This window comes from Hesperophylax consimilis, chromosome 14, assembly GCF_061612785.1.
Source record: "Hesperophylax consimilis isolate HC1 chromosome 14, BYU_Hcon_1.0, whole genome shotgun sequence".
Taxonomy (NCBI): domain Eukaryota; kingdom Metazoa; phylum Arthropoda; class Insecta; order Trichoptera; family Limnephilidae; genus Hesperophylax; species Hesperophylax consimilis.
The window spans coordinates 12,928,867-12,947,359 of record NC_142849.1 but is presented as its reverse complement, the minus strand read 5'-3'; the positions used below and the strand labels follow the sequence as shown (position 1 = coordinate 12,947,359).

The 18,493-nt window shown below is 35.3% G+C and overlaps 2 protein-coding genes across 2 annotated transcripts; one reads left to right on the top strand and one right to left on the bottom strand.

Moving 5' to 3' along the window:
* Window positions 1–3,003: 3,003 nt before the first annotated feature.
* Window positions 3,004–14,089, bottom strand: LOC149417911 (protein CREG1-like). The gene is made up of 6 exons (XM_089639240.1): window positions 13,929–14,089; window positions 12,706–12,979; window positions 10,020–10,174; window positions 8,254–8,373; window positions 7,748–7,829; window positions 3,004–3,459 (listed from the first exon to the last, which is right to left on the bottom strand). Exons 2-6 carry the CDS (start codon window positions 12,962–12,964, stop codon window positions 3,278–3,280), a joined length of 798 nt encoding a protein of 265 aa, XP_089495366.1. The 5' UTR covers window positions 12,965–12,979; window positions 13,929–14,089; the 3' UTR covers window positions 3,004–3,277.
* Window positions 14,090–14,941: 852 nt separating this feature from the next.
* Window positions 14,942–16,197, top strand: LOC149417910 (uncharacterized). The gene is made up of 2 exons (XM_089639238.1): window positions 14,942–14,960; window positions 15,177–16,197. The coding sequence occupies exon 2, from the start codon at window positions 15,247–15,249 to the stop codon at window positions 15,970–15,972; it is 726 nt and encodes a 241-aa protein (XP_089495364.1). The 5' UTR covers window positions 14,942–14,960; window positions 15,177–15,246; the 3' UTR covers window positions 15,973–16,197.
* Window positions 16,198–18,493: the final 2,296 nt, after the last annotated feature.

Genomic DNA, 18,493 nt, shown 5'->3' with positions numbered 1-18,493 from the left:
ATATTTCCCTCTTATCATGCCATTTTAGAGCCATCAATGGCCCGCAGCTCTTTGTTACCATTTCCCCCTTCTTCAGTTTGTCAAATTTTGGCATGTATTTCCTATTTTTTCGCACCGTTCCGCAAGCATTGGTTTTATTTTCATGCAGGTATTTAAATAGTGTAGGACTGGTATACCAGTTATCAACATAAAGTTTGTGTCCCTTATCTAGGTAATCTCTAAGTAGAGTTGTCACAACAGCTCCCGAGGCGCCTATACATTGATTATCAGTGACGTCGGTTCCATCACCACAATAAACAATGAAATCTAAAACATAACCCGTCAGTACATCACACAAAACAAACATTTTTATCCCAAACCGGTGGCGTTTGGAAGGAATAAATTGTTTAAATTTTAATCGTCCTTTAAAAACAACCATGCTCTCGTCGATGCAAAGATTTTCAAAGGGAGTAAAAGTTTCTTTAAATATCTTACGAGTCGGATTAACGAGTAATCTTATTTTGTGCAATTTGTCGCCAGGAATTTGTGTATCGTGGTCAGAAATATGTAACATGCTCAGTAATATTTGATACCTATTTCTGGGCATCGTTTTACCAAAAATGGCACTCGTAAGAAGAGGATCTGTCGACCAATGCTCTTCTATTGAATGATGTTTATTTCGTGTCATCAGCATTGATATGGCAAAAAATACATACATCTCACTAATTGAAGTATCAACCCATTTACGAAGCCTTGATTGTTCAGACACAACTTTTTTCTGTATTGTTGCTGCGTAATATTTATTAGTTTGAGATACAATATCAGTCATAATATTTGTATTTAAAAAATGCTCAAAAAAATTCACTTCCTCGGAATTTTCCGACAAAAGAGGAGAAGAGTTTACGCCAGAAGGGAAATCATCGAAGTCGTGAATAATCGGAACAAAATGATCCGATGTCCAAGTGTTCATGTCAAAACCAGTCTGACTTGATGTGCTGGGTTCGTCCAAGAGTTGATCATTAGATTCAACAATATTTTCAGCGTGTACTCCTTCATTTATACTGCTTACTTCACTGGCGGAATCACACTCACTGTCACTAAATTCACAGTCAGAGTCAAGATCGAGACAATATTCTCTTATTTGGTCATCAGACAAGTCACGTCGAGCCATGATGGAGGGTTACACAAAATAAAATATTAGGAAAAACGACAAATTAACACAATAATTAGTTTCCAAACACAGATAATTAAAATAAAATTTATACTATTATTTTTTCACTCGAAAGGCGGATATAACAACTTATTTCATTTAAAATAAAAAAACATGTTGATTAACACAAATGTTATTTGCACTAAAAATATTACTAGTTAATAAAAACAATTTGTTAAAATAATAACGTTAGAACCATGATTCGTTGCAGATTCTAAGTATTCGCGAACCGTCGAGATAAGAAGGAACCACGTGAAGCACTAACACAGCTACGCGCGCGCGGGGAATTCAAACACTGGCAGGGGAAATATTGTAGTCTCCAGTTTGACGAGGTCTTTTATTATATAAACAAAATCATTTGTCACATCTGTGTAGAGATGTCGCTAGATAAAAGTTCAAATTATTTTTTAAGCCCGAGTTTTGCGCCATCTATACAGAAAGTTCCGAGATATCGCAAGTTGAAATTAAAATCATGTATAGAGAGCTCGGAATCTTGAATCAAACATAGATGCGCACGGCAGCCTCCGGGTTAATAACAGTTATTATTATTTTTTTGAGTTTTTCTTTAACATGTTTACTTTTAAGCACAGATTATGGAAATTCACTTTGTTTCAACAATTACTACAAGAAACAACATGTACAAAATAAACTATTAGGTTGGGTTAATTAGGTAATTTATGCATACAAAAATGTCCAAAATGCGGAAAAAGGAATTTTGATTGAATAAAAATTGAAGTATAATGCAAGTTTTACACAATCTATAATCTATATAAATAAAATTTGTTTGTTCAAAACGATTGCTTTGAAATTTTGACACAACATTGCATTCGAATACGCGTGTGACATACCTATATTATCAGCGCCCTTGAGGTGTTTTTGCACAAAAACGGCGCTATACAAGTCATCCAAGTATTATTATTATTATAGATGTCATATGTAACAGTAAAAAAACCTTTTTTTGAAAAACAGCGCAATCTTTTGGACATAAAAGCAACAAGCACTATTGTTTCTCTATCTACACAGACATACAGAGCCACATCAAGGCATGGTGGGGAACAGCTAGTCGTAAATAAAAAGTGTTATTTCCATTGTCTGTGCTTATTAAAAGTGCGGCGCCTAGGGAAATATCTACCAAAAAGTCTTTTTTTTTTTTTATCTGCCACAAGCTGCATTTCCAAATCTCTAATAGGATGGTGATAAAATCTTTCGATATTAATTTGAAACAAATAAGCAAATACTCTGGGCTCAAACCATAGTATAGTACGTTTTTATTTTCTGAATATGGTTGAATGAAATGCCCAGAATCCCCGCATTTTCACCACAAAAAAGTTCTCTCGCAAAAAACCCAATTCTTGAAAATTCTTAGAAATTCCCCACAATTTGTGAAATTCTCCATAAATTGGCAACCCTTACGTGGATATTGTAGACCATAGATACATTACTCACTACTTAGACTGGTTGTGATGAATCAGCAGATTCAGTCGTACCAACCAAATGGTATGTTTTAATGTGATGGTGTTTTACTCGTTTTTAAATGATGATTAATAAATTCTATATATAATAAAACTTATATATTCAGAATCAGCATTCGTTGATATATATGAATACATTTTTTTGTCATTTTTGATAGTTCGCAATTCATTTATATTCTAAAAAGTGTAAAATTAACTATAAGTATATTGTTTTGTCGCCGATTCTGATTGAAGAATCCTACTTTTTAAATGAGCATAAAAGGCCAAAGGAGATAATGAATCTTGATATTAGAACAAATAAACAATACCTAGAAACAAATGTATTTTCATCCAATAAGTAAGTTATATTTATTTGTTATGTAAAAATATTTGTACATATATATTTTATTTATACTGGCTATCACTTTATTATTCCATAACAATGCATTAATAATCATTATTCAAATTCCAATGCCAACCACAAACTCACTCCAAGTATAAAATAATAATAACTATTTTAGTGAGATTCTTTTTTTGATATAATAAACATGTAATATATATTTTAAACCTACATTTCTAATTAAAAAAATTGTAATTATATGTATGTATATTTTGTGTACAGGCAATGTAAGGTCAATTAAACATTATAAACAGCAATTTTGTCCATAATATCGTTGGTTTCTGTCAAGGAAATACTTTTGATGTTCTTGTCTGGTGTGAAGGCGAGGTATTCCTTGACACTGAGGAACTTGGGGCCTCCGAACCAGTCCAGCATAGCAATTTGACTAATCTTCAGTTTGGCGATATAAAATTTGTGATCTGAAATAAAAAGAAATCATAATATGTAGTAAAATTCAAAAACACATTTCCTTTCAACTTAATTACTACCAGCAACAACTATTTACATCGGGGAAGATGGAATTAAAGTTACAATGTAAGTAGTTAAAAATAATACATATGCGCCATATTTCCCGTGACGATTTGCTTTCTTCTTGACGTAACAATGCAAACGCAATTAATTTCAATGCATAGATAAATATAAAAAAATTAAATAAATCCAAACTAAGAACATAATAATCTATGTTTGAGTACTCATGTTCTTAGTTTGGGTTATTAAAATAATTTATGCCCATTTAGATTGAACATGGCGACAATTCCAACGACAACAGTCCATTGCGGGACTTTTCTGGTCATGATCTGAATGTTAATTTTTAATCGAACCGCCTAGTGCGAGTGAAGCTAAAAATGCGTGAGGTGGGTAAATTATTATTATTATTATGTAATGAGCAGGCAGCATTCTGCTGATGCGCTCATATCTGATTTCACAGCAAGTTTGACAGTAATTGAGTTGTTTTAAGTTTGAACTAAGTCCTTTCTTCTCTTCAAATGTGAATCCAATAGAGCTTTGAATTGATTTATATTTGTTGCAGCGATGACATGTTGTGGGAGTTTGTTCCAAGCATCCACTACTCTATTTTCAAGGAAGTGTTTTCTAAGATTAGATGCAAAAGGCGTTTTGGTAATTTTTTTTGAGTGTCCACGTAGATTTATATTTTTATTAGTAGTGAAGATTTCTTGGATGCTAGGGCAACTGTAATGTCCAGATAAAATTTTGAAAGTCTCGATCAAGTCACCCCTTTCTCTTCTTTCTTGTAAGGTTGGTAATCTTAGTTCCTTAAGTCTATCTTCGTATCGTAGATCTTTCAGAGCTCTTGGTATTTTGTCTCTGTACTCTCTCTAACAGATTTATATCCTTTGCGAAGTAAGGACTCCATATTTGGAAAGCATATTCCAGGAGAGGTCGCACATGTGTTTTATGTATTTTTAACATCATGTCCGGTGTTAGTAAATGTGTGTAAAGTAAAGGTGTTAGTACAGTTGTAAATGTGTCTACTAAATAATGTAACAAAATACTTTTACTATTTTTACGCAGCCAGCATTTTTCGTACCATTGTTAAAAGGACTAGTAATTTGTAAGCAGATTTTATTATCACACACCAAATAAGGATATGACAATGCGAGCTGCCCGTATACTTTCAGATTCATGTATTGACAAATCACAGAAGGGTAGTCACGCCCCCTCCCCGATCCGCGCACTTGATTTGTTCACCTTGATGTCTATGGCATACCAAATAGATCTGTGTTTTACCTTTACAACCTGAGGAGGCTCTTGGGTCCCAGAGGTGGAAGGTCAATCGAAAAAAATGAATATGAAATTTTAATACATTTTTTTTTTTTTTTTTAAAAGAAAGACAAACATTCCCGGGTTATGAATAACCTGACAATATTTGAAAATCTCCTACTACCACCACAGAAAGCGGAAAATATTGCTTGTGTTGTGATGGAGGACTTAGCCAGCCGAGGAATTAACACGCTACGCCTGGGTGGGACCCAAGCGCGATGTCAACTCGGCCACCGACCGGTCAAATATTGCTAATGCGTAGTGAATATTATAAAAACGCCAATGTATGTGATTAATTTTCCGGTACTCACCCCGTAGCCGGTAGTACAATAGTGTTTATTTAAAGATTATTTATTTATTGGACAATTTGTATAGCGCCGCTTTTGTGAGATGATTGCGCACCTCAGGGGAGCTTTACAGTTGATGCAGGTTTTACAAAATAATATAAATATAAATATTACAAAAATAAATTGAAATTAAGTTAAATAAAATGAAGTACAGGAACAGGTAATGAAGTACAGAAGCAGTTGACACGAAGATAGAGACTCTGCAGCAAGAATCCAAGGTGGTAAGGAAACTGGACCAGCTGCTGCAGCTAGAGAGTGCACCGCGTCCACCAACAGTGCCAGCACGAGGTTCGTCATCCGTCCAGGTATGTGTCTGCTGCTAATAAAGCTCTGACACAATATCCTCTCATAGATACCTGACCTTGGCAGCACCGCTGTGACATTCGACTATTTATCTCATTATTTACACAGTTAAGTAATGAATTTATTTTTTTCTTTTAAAAGATCTTTTCCTTTTGAAAGTTTATAAAATCACTAACGCGAATCTCAGTCCATTGTTCATAAGTTGACTTAAACTATGAAGGCAAAAGTACCTATACGTTGCATCTAAAAATTATAACTTTTCATTTTAAAATATCTTTTTTAACCTCTTTATTTTTCTCTCTTGTAACATAAACTAATTGTTTATATATGTGAATACTTTTGTCATGAATTGTTTGCGATTTTTTTTCAATACGATATCCACAGAATTTGACATTTTAAATTAATCCATGAAAATTACGACAACAGCGATAAACATAATTTCGCAAATTAGTTCAACAAGTTCAAGATGACTATCGTTTATCACATACATTTCGACTAACATTTTTTGATATCTCCTACTGCTACCTTGTCGTAGATAACTCTATCTCACTGCGGTCAAGTCCGAAAAATATTTTATTTTATTAAAACAAAAAAAAAGTCAAAAACGAAATGAAACAAGATACTCCACCATGCAAGATGGAAAAATATAACACTAGGAAAATTATAATGCATTGGTAAGATAAACAGAGCTACGTAGTTTGTATAGTTAAATTATATTAAATTTGATGTTCTTTTTTCTGAAATAAATTGGGTAATGACTTGTTTATATTTGGTGAATGATTGTTGAACATATCAACAACATCTTTATAGTCATTACCCAAATTTTGTATACGGCGAACGGGGGTATAGAATTGTGATTCTGTGTTGGAGTTATAACAACAGGACGGTAGATAATGTCTTGATGTTGCTTTGCGAGGTATATGTAAAGAAATCAAGTACATATAATAGTTCAGAGCTGTCAATTATTGAATTTATGATTTAAACATGTTAGGTCATTAACTATTCTACGTAAGATAATTTTAATAAATTGAGTTGACATAGTAGATAACATGAATCATCTTCTTTGATACAAGTCATCCAGGTGAACATTCCTTACCGAAGGCTCAGAAATAATGAAGTACCTTTCCTCTATCAACCCTTTACTAATTGAGTCGTGTAATTTCTATACCCGCTATATCAACTTTCATTGATTTGGAGAAAACCGCAAAAAACTGTCACATCTCTAGCGTACATAAGTAATTGCATTACTATTTTTTATATAATGAATTGGAGTAATAACATTTCGAAAAGCATTTATTTTTCTATATATGTCTAGCAATAATTAAGTAATTTCGATAAATAAAATGGATAAAGCGGATTTTGATACTCACTTCGTGATGTAGAGGCTTTTGAAAGTCAACTGAGCCGACATGGCGGGTTTAGAAACACATGCGTAGATCATTTTGACACACGAGCGCTGCGTCAGAGTGGCGGCCATATTGTATTTTGGCAAAATAACCGCTTGTGATTGGTTGAATCCGATATAGCGCGTTTTGATAGTAACTTTCTGTATGATATAGCGGATTTGGTTTCTCACTCGCAGTTTTAACATGGTTTTTGGTCATGATAAGGAGGGTTTTGAAACTCAATTTTAGGCTCCTCTTGTTGCTCGCAAAAATGTGAACAAGATGTCATACTCAGATCATTTTGTCAAAAAATCGGATATAGCGGGTATAGAAATTATAGGATTCAAATATGGATAACATCACTGTTCAGAATGTCAAAACTTTTTAGCTTAAGTCAGGGCCTTCAAATTTTTGGTACCGGTCTAAATAAATGTCTTTAAAATAAATTTTGTATGATGTTAAGCATACATCAGACATGATAGTGTTTCTTTGTCTGTATAGCAAAGAGAAAGAAAGGAGACAAGTTTTAAAGTGACCCACACTAGGTTTATAGAATAGCTTCTCATTAGGACACTAGACGACACCAGCTTTTTTTTATTAATAAATATTCCAGCATATTTTTGGGAAGTCATTGACCAAATGACCCCCATAGAAGAGCCGCCACTGTTTGTAACGCTGGCCCTTTCAACGACGCCATCTATGTGGCACTTTTCGATACAATGTTTTCATGAATCACTTGTGCGACACCCCAGTACGGGGATAGCCGCCGATGGATCACATAAGCGACAGCCGAGTAAAGTTAAAAATAATGCATCACAAAAGGATGGTCAAAAGAGGTCATTCAAAAGGATGAAATTAGTCATACAAATAGAGTAATTTTTGATACACACCTGCTGGTAAAGTGGCCATAGATGGATGTCTGGAGAAGAGGGCTTCCCGGGCAAAATCGTATTCAGCAGTGTTATTATTAACCTGAAAAAATATTTCAATTAAAATACAGTGATTATTTTTATAAATAAGTATTGCACACATATTATTATATTGAGCTAACTTTTCAGACGGCCTTGCAGAGTTCCTCATCAGGGCTGATGCTACAAGACTGTCAGGACAGTTTACCAACTCAAAAAATAACCAATAAAGATATATGGCTGGTTTTTTTTTCTTCTTGTGGTGGAGGAGAGTTGATGGAGGTCAAAGTGTCAGCTAGTTGACGGCATCAAGAGTCACTTGGTTCAGCACACCTATTTCTCCGGGAAACTGATGAAGGGGACAATTCAGAATCCTTTAGGTCCAATTTGTGCATCACATCCGCGGATACCGGAGTCATGGCTGTGAAAATTTTGGATAATATCTAAAAATTTGATGGCATAGCTAAAGATGATAAGTAAATACGAACCCTCTTCATTTTCCCCGACAGCATAACTCGGGCACAGCGGGGATCCTCGGGGTCTATGTTCTGTTGGCTGCAGTAGTCTGTCTCCTCCAGCGTCACAGATATTGTGCAGCGGTTGTCTTTCTACAAGTTCATCAAAAAATAACATTTCTTAAATTCCTTAACCTCTTGAAGGCCCGCATATCGTTAAGGATAATATTAAAAAAATCATTTCTCTGAATATAACTAGCTTTTCAAGGGAAACTACATATTATGGTAGATTATATACTATTTTTTTTTAAATTTATAAATCTGGTAAGACATACAATTTACAAAAACATAATTCTGCAAAAAAAAAAAGTTATTACGAAAATAGAATCAGCTGGCGTGCAGCGAAAATTTGGCACTGGCCATCAAGAAGTTAAACATTTCTTCATTATAAAAACGTTAGAAAGACTTGCATCTTTAAAATTATTAAACCAATCGGCGTACCTGCCGCCAAGATTGGACGGCTTCATTTCTTTTGCATTGGCATAAAACTCTGCTAAAATTCCTTCCACGTACTGAGTAGATCATAATAAAATTATAATTTTTATGAAATTTATATGAAAGTGTTGAGAATCAATACTGCAAAGTAAGAATCCTTCTGAACTACACCACAAATAAAAGTCATATTATTGATTCACCTTCTTTGATACAACTCATTCCTTCTTCAGAAATAATGAAGTGCTTTTTCTCAATCAACATCACATCACATCAACATCACTGTTCAGAATGTCGAAATTTGTTAGCTTAATTCAGAGCCTTCAAATTTGTGGTTCCAGTCAAAATGAATTTTGTCAGTGTTTACAGAATAATGTCGAAATCATGGACTCGCCAAAACATAAATATTCTCCCAAATTTTATATATGCTCCTCATTTATATATGCTCTCCTTTCACTGTCATCTCTGTTTATAAAACTTATTCGTGTAATTAATATGTTGTTAATGGACTATTTGTCCATAAATAAATAAATAAATATTAATCGTCCTACTTTTGTCTTGGCTTTAATCAGATTTATTATGTACGTAACGTTCCTTTTCTGTAACTTTTACTTTTATCATTTGGTGTTACATGTATTGTATAATTGGACAGAAGTCTGATAAAAAATTAAAAATAAAATTAATAACCTATCTCATAGGCTACACAATTAAAAAATCTCGGACAATGTTGATTGCACCCATATATAAACCACTCACTAAATAGATATCTTCGGGCTTTTTTTACAGCAATGAAAAACTCTGAAAGTTTATTCCAAAGACTTTCAGAGTTTCATTGGTTTCATTGGTGAATATAGTTAGGCAATAATATTATTATGACGACACAAAATTCAATTTTCGATCGAAAGTTATACCCCCCTGATTTTTTTCCACATCACATTATTTTTCTAATTATTAAACAGTAGAATGAATATTTTCTAATAGTAGAAAGAATATTTTCTGATAGTAGAAAGAATATTTTATAATAGTAGAATGAATATTTTCTAATAGTAGAAAGAATATTTTATAATAGTAGAATGAATATTTTCAAGGCCGGATCACAGAAATTACATTATGAGTTGAAAATAATTGCGTTCACCTAGAAATTCCTAACAAAAAAAGCTTTGCAATTTTCATGAACCCAGAGCTCACCATTCAAGAGGTTTCGCTGTACAGTTAAGAAAAGCTGTAATAAAATAAAAATAGATTTTTCTAGAAAAAATTAAAACTTATGAAAGATTTATTTTGTCCTAATTATAATAATTGTTTACCTGCAAATCTTTAGATGTGAAATCTAAAGGAGTCAAATAGAAATAAGGAATCCCCGTAGAGTTATCCACAGTGCCGTCCACCATTGACACCACATTTGTAAAGGGAAAACCTCTCAGCGAAGGAATTGTCGACAGGGTTGCCACAGATGTCCAATCTAGAAAGGAATAAATATAATAATGGACAATAATAATTGATATCTCAGTCTACATTCAACAAATTGTAAATAAGGGTGTGAAAGCATGAGGATTTAAATTACAAACAATTAAAAACTTTGAATCATTATAAATCGTAAATTGTTGTACATATTCCTAGTTAGAAGCCTAAAAGAAAATAACTCCATAGTTTGGTCACCTTTCTACAAAATTCATATTCAAGAATCCAAAGAGAATTTTTAAGCTTCATGAATTTTTAACTTAACATCCCTTTAGAGCACATAAATTATCTGTCGTTAATGAATATTTTAAATATTCAACTTCAGAGAATAAATGTAAAATATATAACCTAACCTTTTTATTAAAATTGTTAAACTCTAAATTCGATCGTTGTGGAATCCTGCATTTAATAAATCTACATGTACAACTGGAACATGAACAACTGGACATGAACAACTGGACAAGCATCAACATTTTATATATGTATATAAATACATCTCATTCCAACTATAGTTTGCATTCCCTAATAGAATGTTTCTTGGTAACAAATATTTTAAATGATGTGGAATCTAAACTTGGAGAACTTCAAACGCCGTGCAAACTATTTCTGCCTAATATAAATTATTGTTAACAACAACAATTTATACTAGGCAGTACAACATGTTACCTAAATTTGGTTAAAGCCTTAGACACATTACGCTATATTATGCACGCATAATTTGGGCGTGGCATATACCTATTATATGTTGGGATGACACACTACGCTATAATCTTCCTTAGGAGAGGGGGTCAGATTAATTGGGGAACTGCCGCCGAATATCATTTCTTTGTACGGGATCTGTGGTGCTCTCTACGGCGCTCCGTAAATGGTTAATAATTTTCAAATGTAGCCTGGCTAGCAGATCACGGTGCATATCTTTGCCACGCCCACACGTATAACTCATCATCTTTTTAGGTTTGACAGGTCTGTATGGGATTGTATAGCAAGCAATATGGAGCAATAAAACGCTTTGAACTTATAGTGTAATCTGTCACCCCCTTTACAATTATAATGCTGTTACTTGTATTTTTTCTTTGTAATGTTTCAAATAAAATGTACTGCATTTGATGGGTGTTTAAATAAAATAAATATATACTTATTATGTGCAGTCCATAGAGGCTGTAAAGCAGGAAAATTTATCACAAAAGGTATAAACTAAAAACACTTTTTATCATTTTCTATTTATCAAGAAATGCGTAGGGATCCCACCTCGGTGTTGCAGTTTCAATCCTGTACTAGCTAAGTCCTCCATCATCACACCAGCACTATTTTTCGCTGATAATGATGTTAGCAAGAGGAATTAAAATATTGTCAGGTTATTCGTAACTTAGAAATGTTGTAAACAAAAAAAATAACGCCACATTATTATTGTCGGTCTATTCACATTGGAGTCACAGAGAGTCTTGTATGGGGTTAGCAGATTCTTAAATTGTGTCCAGCTGTGAACCTTGTACAAATCTTAAATATTTCCAATAATTGAAGGAGCCACCTGTGGATTGGAGTCCCAAAATACCTGATACACCCTGGTACTGTGCGAAGGAGGGCGATCCCTCTGATTGACAATCCGTTGTTAACAGACCGATTGCTATCTTTAATGCACGGACGCAATGTAGGCATGATAGATCTGTTCTAAAGGTATTTCAATGGAGCCCGCATTGATCTCCTATGCACCGGAGCATGTACGCGAAACTCAACAGACAGGAGTGGAACACGCAAGTCGGCTCGGTGGAAAGAGCTACCGGCATTTGCTTTTCCTCCATATAACCTGGCCTCTTCAAGACCCATATTAATAAATCACTTCCTACAGCTCATCTAGGTGGAGATATAGTTTTCCTGTTGTAATGACCTTAGTTTTTTCTATTTGAATATATAAATACATAATATTTTTCACTGGAGTTGTCAATTTAATTATTACATTCCATTCCTAAACCACTCTACAAGACGTCATTATCTTATTTATAATGTCAAACCACAAAGTGATACCAAACAAAGCTTTGCACAAAAGGAAATAGAGAGACCATACACACATGCGAGCATTCTAATATTATCCTTGTTAGAATAATTTGCGATACGATTTGGACCTTAGTGCTTCGAAAAATGTATGAAAAACAAAATCAGCATCGTTTGGGCTAGTAAAACTTTAGGTTCCACTTTTGATTTTTATGAATAGCGCCTCTCTGAAGGCTAAAAAGATATTTTTATTATTTTATGCTCTGGCCTTCAACAGGTTAAAATAAGTGAAGAAAAAAAACTAACCTTAAAACTTTAATACATCAACAACAATGGCCGCCAAGTAAAAATCGGTTTTAATTTTAACAAAATAACTATTAATGAATTATTATCCATTTTCGGAAACTGAAATACTTACTTCTCATTGTTATCTAACTGATACAATGTTGTTTTTCTATTAATAGTAGGTATTAACCATGTTCCTATTTTCTGTATATTTACCGAAAATAAGATAAAATATAACCAAAAATCAAAATGATTTACCGGCTTGATGCACAACGAATCTCGCCATAGCTATGAATTTGGTATGATCGGGAGGAATCACTTCACCATTGAACCTCTGATGGCTGTGCTTATATTTGATATAATGTTTCTTGCTCTCCCGGCTGTGGCTGTATTTGGGAATGTGCTCGTACTTGCGGAGGTACTGCTCGGACTCTTCGTATCTGTACTTTTTGGCATCCACGATAAACGGAATTAAGAAGAATGCCAGCAGGTACAGGGCGGTGTGCTTTGGAATCATTTTGACTGACAAAATCTGTAAGAAAAATGCAAAATAGTCAACATTGCAATAAAAATTCTTTATTCTATAACCTTGTTTTGATAGGTACAAGCACCTAAGATTATTTATGCAAGGTCAACATAGCACTTTAATCAGCTGGGTACCTACATCTTGAATAGCTTGAATTTTACAATTTGTAAGTAACTTGAAATGGTATTCATTTGCTTTTCACTATTTAAAATCTTATTTTATAAAAATTCAGCCTGCATAAGTTTGTGCTCACAAAACTAGAAAAGTAGTCGACCGATATCGCTAAAATTTCAAAGTTTGTTCTTATTAGTGCCAGGAAATGTTTACAAAGTGGTTTGAATAGTAGAAGTAGTCGGGAACACCCGAGGAATACTTAACACGATATCTCTACACCGGAATAAGATAAGGAGTGGAATTAAAGTGAATGGTGGAAGATGTGGGAGACGCCCGAGAAAGACATTAGCAATAGCGAAGCATTGCGGGATCCGCTAGTATTTTAAATAATGAATGTTTCCTTCAATTTTGATATTGCTTGAGATACTGTGAAATGTTTTTTAATATTTTTATACAAAAAATAATTTATATTATCTACGTTACAATTATTATTGATATGGGCACTCAGTTTTGTATTCATGAATCGTAATGTAAAAATAGGCGATTTATAAATTGACTATACAATCGTTGTTATTATTCTCCCTTGCTTTTTTTACTTTTAACCTAAATTAAAAAATTAACACATTCTAATCTACCCTAACCTAACATAACGATTGAAATTGTCTTAACAAAAGAAGTTTTTCAAACTAGGTCATCATTGTATATATTTTTAGCAACTTTTACTCCATAATTAAAACTTAACACGAAGTACGTAGTATTCTATTTATAGGTATCATAATATTATTGACAGGAAATGAAAAAATATAAGATAAATCAAGAAATAATTCAGAATTCAACTTACACTGCTTTCACTTTTTCACATACAATATCGTAAAAATATAAGATTGAACAACGGAAAAAAAATACCAATAATTTAAAACATGACTCCACAAAGTGAACAAAGCCTTTCAGAAACTTAAAACTGCGTCTGGGACTGCGAAAATAATATTATGTTTGCGCGCTTTTTTCTTACGTTAGTGCTGGCAAAATCATGATAATGTATTTCGAATCTTTCTTCTGCGATTTCGAATTTTTTTTGTAAAAATCACTCCAAGGGCAAATTCTTTTTTTGTTATTGATGTGGCACCGATGTTTAGCCTATCGTTTTGAAAAATAATAAGACAATATTATTATAAATACCTACAAGTGTACTTCATTTGGATTCATGAATTATATTATTTAATTACGAGTAATAATAACTACATTGCGTTCGGAACATGGAAGTAGTTTCTCTCCCGCCAGACTTTGTGCATTTTAATCTTGTATTTTGACATTGGAGATGTTAAAACTTCGTTTATGGGATTGGCTTATTTTCAGAAGGCCCACTAACGAAATTATTTATAAAAACAATTATAAATGCATTCAGAATCTGAAAATTGGTTTTTTCCAGAGCGCATATAATGTAATTTCCTAAATTAACGCGCGCTTGTGTGGTAATAGTTAGTTCAAACATGTACCTTAAAATATGTATAAACAAATAAAAGCTACAGGAATTTATAAAGACGAATGAAAGTTTTACGAACTCTTTTACAAACAACCCCCCTTACATAAACTACATTATAAAAAAGGTAATCCTAATTTCAACACAATCTTATTTAATTTATTCATTCATGGAGGTAGAAATAAATTGTTCTCCCCAATTTGGATTTTGAATGTCTATCGTGGATATTTTAGGATACATGATTGGCAACCAGTTTGAGAGGTTTATTTATTTTGGCAACCCACGTCTCATGTCATTGTGTATTTGACGGATTTGACGTTTACGAATGCAAAAAATACGGCAGTACAGAGTTGTTTATTAATGGGCATAGCAAAACCTCCTAGATGTGATCCAGTGAGTGGTTTATTTATGATGTGATCTAGATCTTCAATTCATGGGCATAGCTATTTATTCTATTGCAGTACTGGATTGAAGTTTGGTTTTATTATTATTTTATGTTCATTTTCCCTATTAATGACATCTGTCGTTAACTGTAAATAGATAATATCAAGGTGAAATACACAACGTTATTGTGTTGACGGTTACTTAGCGTAAAGATGTTTTCAACAGAATAAGTACCACCACACCATCACCCAGGCTCCCGACTACTAACTACACTCCTCGGCTCCTGTCTCCAATAATGTCGCCCGTAAAGGCCCCCGCCCCGCCTCAAACCAAGCTTGCTCCCAAGACTCAGCTCAACTTCACCACCATACTCCAACCGACCACCACCGCACAAATCCACGCCCCCCAGCCCACGGAAGATTTCCCCCCGCTGAACGGTGAATGGAGTGCCTCTGCCCGGAAGAAAAGGAGGCCCCCCGCCTCCCCCCCCCGCCCCTCTTCACCGATACCAACCCAAAACAGCTTCACCATCCTGACAACCCCGGACTCCGACCCAACTGAAACCATCATCACCGACGTACCCGCTACCGCTGGCCCCTTCACCACCCCCACCGCACACTCTCACCGCACGGCAAAAATCCCGCCCATTATAATAAAATCGGAAATAAACTGGAACGCCCTCTGTACAAAACTGATGGCGGCGGGGGTAATCATCGCCCACGCCAAGGTCATCCCCCACGGCATCGCACTCACCACCTCCAACTCTTCCAGTTTCTGTCTTGCTACAAAGATGCTTGATGAGCAGCTGACCCCCTTCCACACTTTCGAGTTGTCCGAAGACAAAACGATAAAGGCAGTTCTCCGTGGCATCCCTACATCAATCACCACCGAAGAAATCAGAGAGGAGCTGGAAAACCTACACCTCCCGGTGATTTCAGTAACAAGAATGCGAGCTGGACCCGACCGCACCGACGTACCAATGGTGCTCGTCCAGCTCACCCACGGAGAAACAGGGAGGTAGATCTTCCAACTTACCTCCATATTCCACCTTATCATAAAGGTGGAATTCCTCGATCAGAAATCTGCCCCCTCCCAACGCCACCGATGCCAGTTCTTCGGACACTCCTCGAAGGGCTGCCACCTCCACCCCCGCTGCGTCAAATGCGCGGGGCCTCACTTCACCGCTGAATGCCTGAAGCAGAGGGAACACGGCCCCGGCAATTGCGCCAACTGCTCCGGTCCCCACACCGCCAACTACTCTCTCTGCCCAAAGCGACCAGCACCATCCGCCCTCCGAACAAACTCACGTGCGCAGGTACCCTCCCAAACCACCTTCTCCTCCCGCCCATCTGACCCAACCATCTCCTACGCCAGGTCCTCAAACCCGAGCGCCCCCCCAACCCTTACCGCCCCCCTCAACATTAACGCCCACCATACCGCCCCCCTCACAACCACCTCGAGTGGCGCATCGATGTGAACCCCTCCAAAAGTGTAGCGGTTTTCTTCTCCCATAGAAAGAACCGTTGCACCCCTTGGAGGGCTGTAACTCTTCACGGCGAAGTCATACCATGGCACAACACCGCCAAATATCTTGGAGTGACCCTTGACAAAAAACTTTCCTGGACCGCCCACATTTCAGAAACGCTTAACAAGGCCAGGAAAACCTCTAGTTCCCTCTACCCCCTCCTTCATGCAAACTCAAAAACCTCTCTTTACAATAAACTCACCATCTACCGCGCTAAAATCAGACCTATCATTACCTACGCCTCCCCCATCTGGGCCACGGGGAACACCAAACGTCTGGAACAATTCCAAAATGCAACGCTCAGACGATACACCAAAAGTTCATGGTTTGTCAGAAACTCGATAATAAATTCAGGCACGAAAATCCCCCCACTTAGTAAACAAATAGTCGATCTGGCCAAAACTTTCTTCAGCAACCTAGCATCAAACCCCAACCCCAGCATCTCTGCCTGGGTAAACCCAACCCAAGCGACACCCTCTCCAAATACCCATACCCCATCTCCATTCTTTTCCCCCCCTAATGTGCGGGCTTAAAACAATATATTTTTAAAAATAAATAAATAAATCATACATACCAAAATACAAAACAACTATGTAGTATTGTACAAAAAAAATAGTACCCCCGCCTTAAAATAAAAAAAATAAAAAAAAAACAAACAAACAATCTCACATCACTCGGTCGCCTAAAGGCAGCCCGCACATAGGGCACAAAACCCCCCCTCCAGGTACCTGCGCACTTCAGACAACGAGAAAAAAAGCTCCTAACAAAAGACTTTGCACCTCGGAAAAAAAAAAAAAAAATCCAATAGATATAAAAAAAAACAGAATAAGTTTTTTTTCGCGGCCCGGTACCATTTGCTCCACAGACCGGTACCTGTCCGCGGACCGGGAGTTTGGGACCACTGACGTACATGATTAATCCCTAACATGGCTGAATATTTACCTTTCTTGTGGTAAAATTGAAAAATAAAGTTTCATGTAAATTTAAAGTAAAATTGTGAGTGCCTCAAGTTGGGCCCACTTTTATTCATTATCTGATAGTATTAGTATCTCAAAGCCTGAACATTTTTGATTGTTGTAGACGGAAGTGGTGCCCTCTGTTATTTTCAAAGAAACAGCATACCCAAAGAGAAAATGTCAAAATAAATTTACTTTGAATAAAATATTTTTTTAAACTTTTACAAAATTTTCCCAGAAGAATTTATTTTGCCAACATGGATAATTTCTATCAAAAGGATATATTTTTATTAAAATTTCTCAACCCATTTCCCGACAAAAAATTTTCCCGAAAGAATTTTTTTCAGAAAGATAAAAATATGTCAACACTGAAAATTTCCAAACTTCTCATCCAAAAGATCAATGTTTATATAAAATTTCCTTGTTCCATTTTCCAATCAAAAATTTTCTGATTTTTTGAAGAATTTTTTCATAAAAATAAAAATATCCATACCTCACATAATATCAAAAAGAGGTTAATATTGGGGATCGCTGACCACGCTTAACCGCTTCTTTGCCAAGAGCGAGTTTACTCGCATTCTTGGCCGTGCCCAGCAAGCCAGCCATAGAAAAATAGCAAGTTTACTCGCTCTTCTTTGAGCCTCTGTATCATACATATGTCCCGTTTTTTTTAAAAATATATTTATCTAAGTGAAGGGAAGCAAAAACGTTGAATATTGAATAAATTTGGTAAGTCATTTAAATATCCTTTCAAGGTGTAATGTTTTTAATTTATAAAAATAAGATTTTAAAATGATTTATTTTGATTAAAAATTCACGGCCTGCTGTGCACATCCACACTTCTACCTACTGGCATTTAAAAGGTTAATACAAAATTTTTAAAATAAAACCTTTTGATTCACCTTAATTACTATAAAAGGCCAAAATTCTTTAATAAAATATTTTGTTTACGTAAAATGATTATTCGCTTTCGTTGTATGGGATGACAACCATTTCCAATAATTTCTGTCAACGATATATTCATAAGTGGGTATTCCTTATACTACATGCGGGGCTAGACA

Bases quoted from the DNA above. Each gene is read 5' to 3' on its own strand.
- LOC149417911 (XM_089639240.1), bottom strand. From the start codon at position 12,964: ATGATTCCAAAGCACACCGCCCTGTACCTGCTGGCATTCTTCTTAATT. The intron at 8,374-10,019 runs GTAAACAATTAT...ATGAACTTGTAG, and splicing joins TCACATCTAAAGATTTGCAG to AAAGACAACCGCTGCACAAT. The intron at 7,830-8,253 runs GTTCGTATTTAC...ATATTTTTTCAG, and splicing joins TGTCGGGGAAAATGAAGAGG to GTTAATAATAACACTGCTGA.
- LOC149417910 (XM_089639238.1), top strand. From the start codon at position 15,247: ATGTCGCCCGTAAAGGCCCCCGCCCCGCCTCAAACCAAGCTTGCTCCC.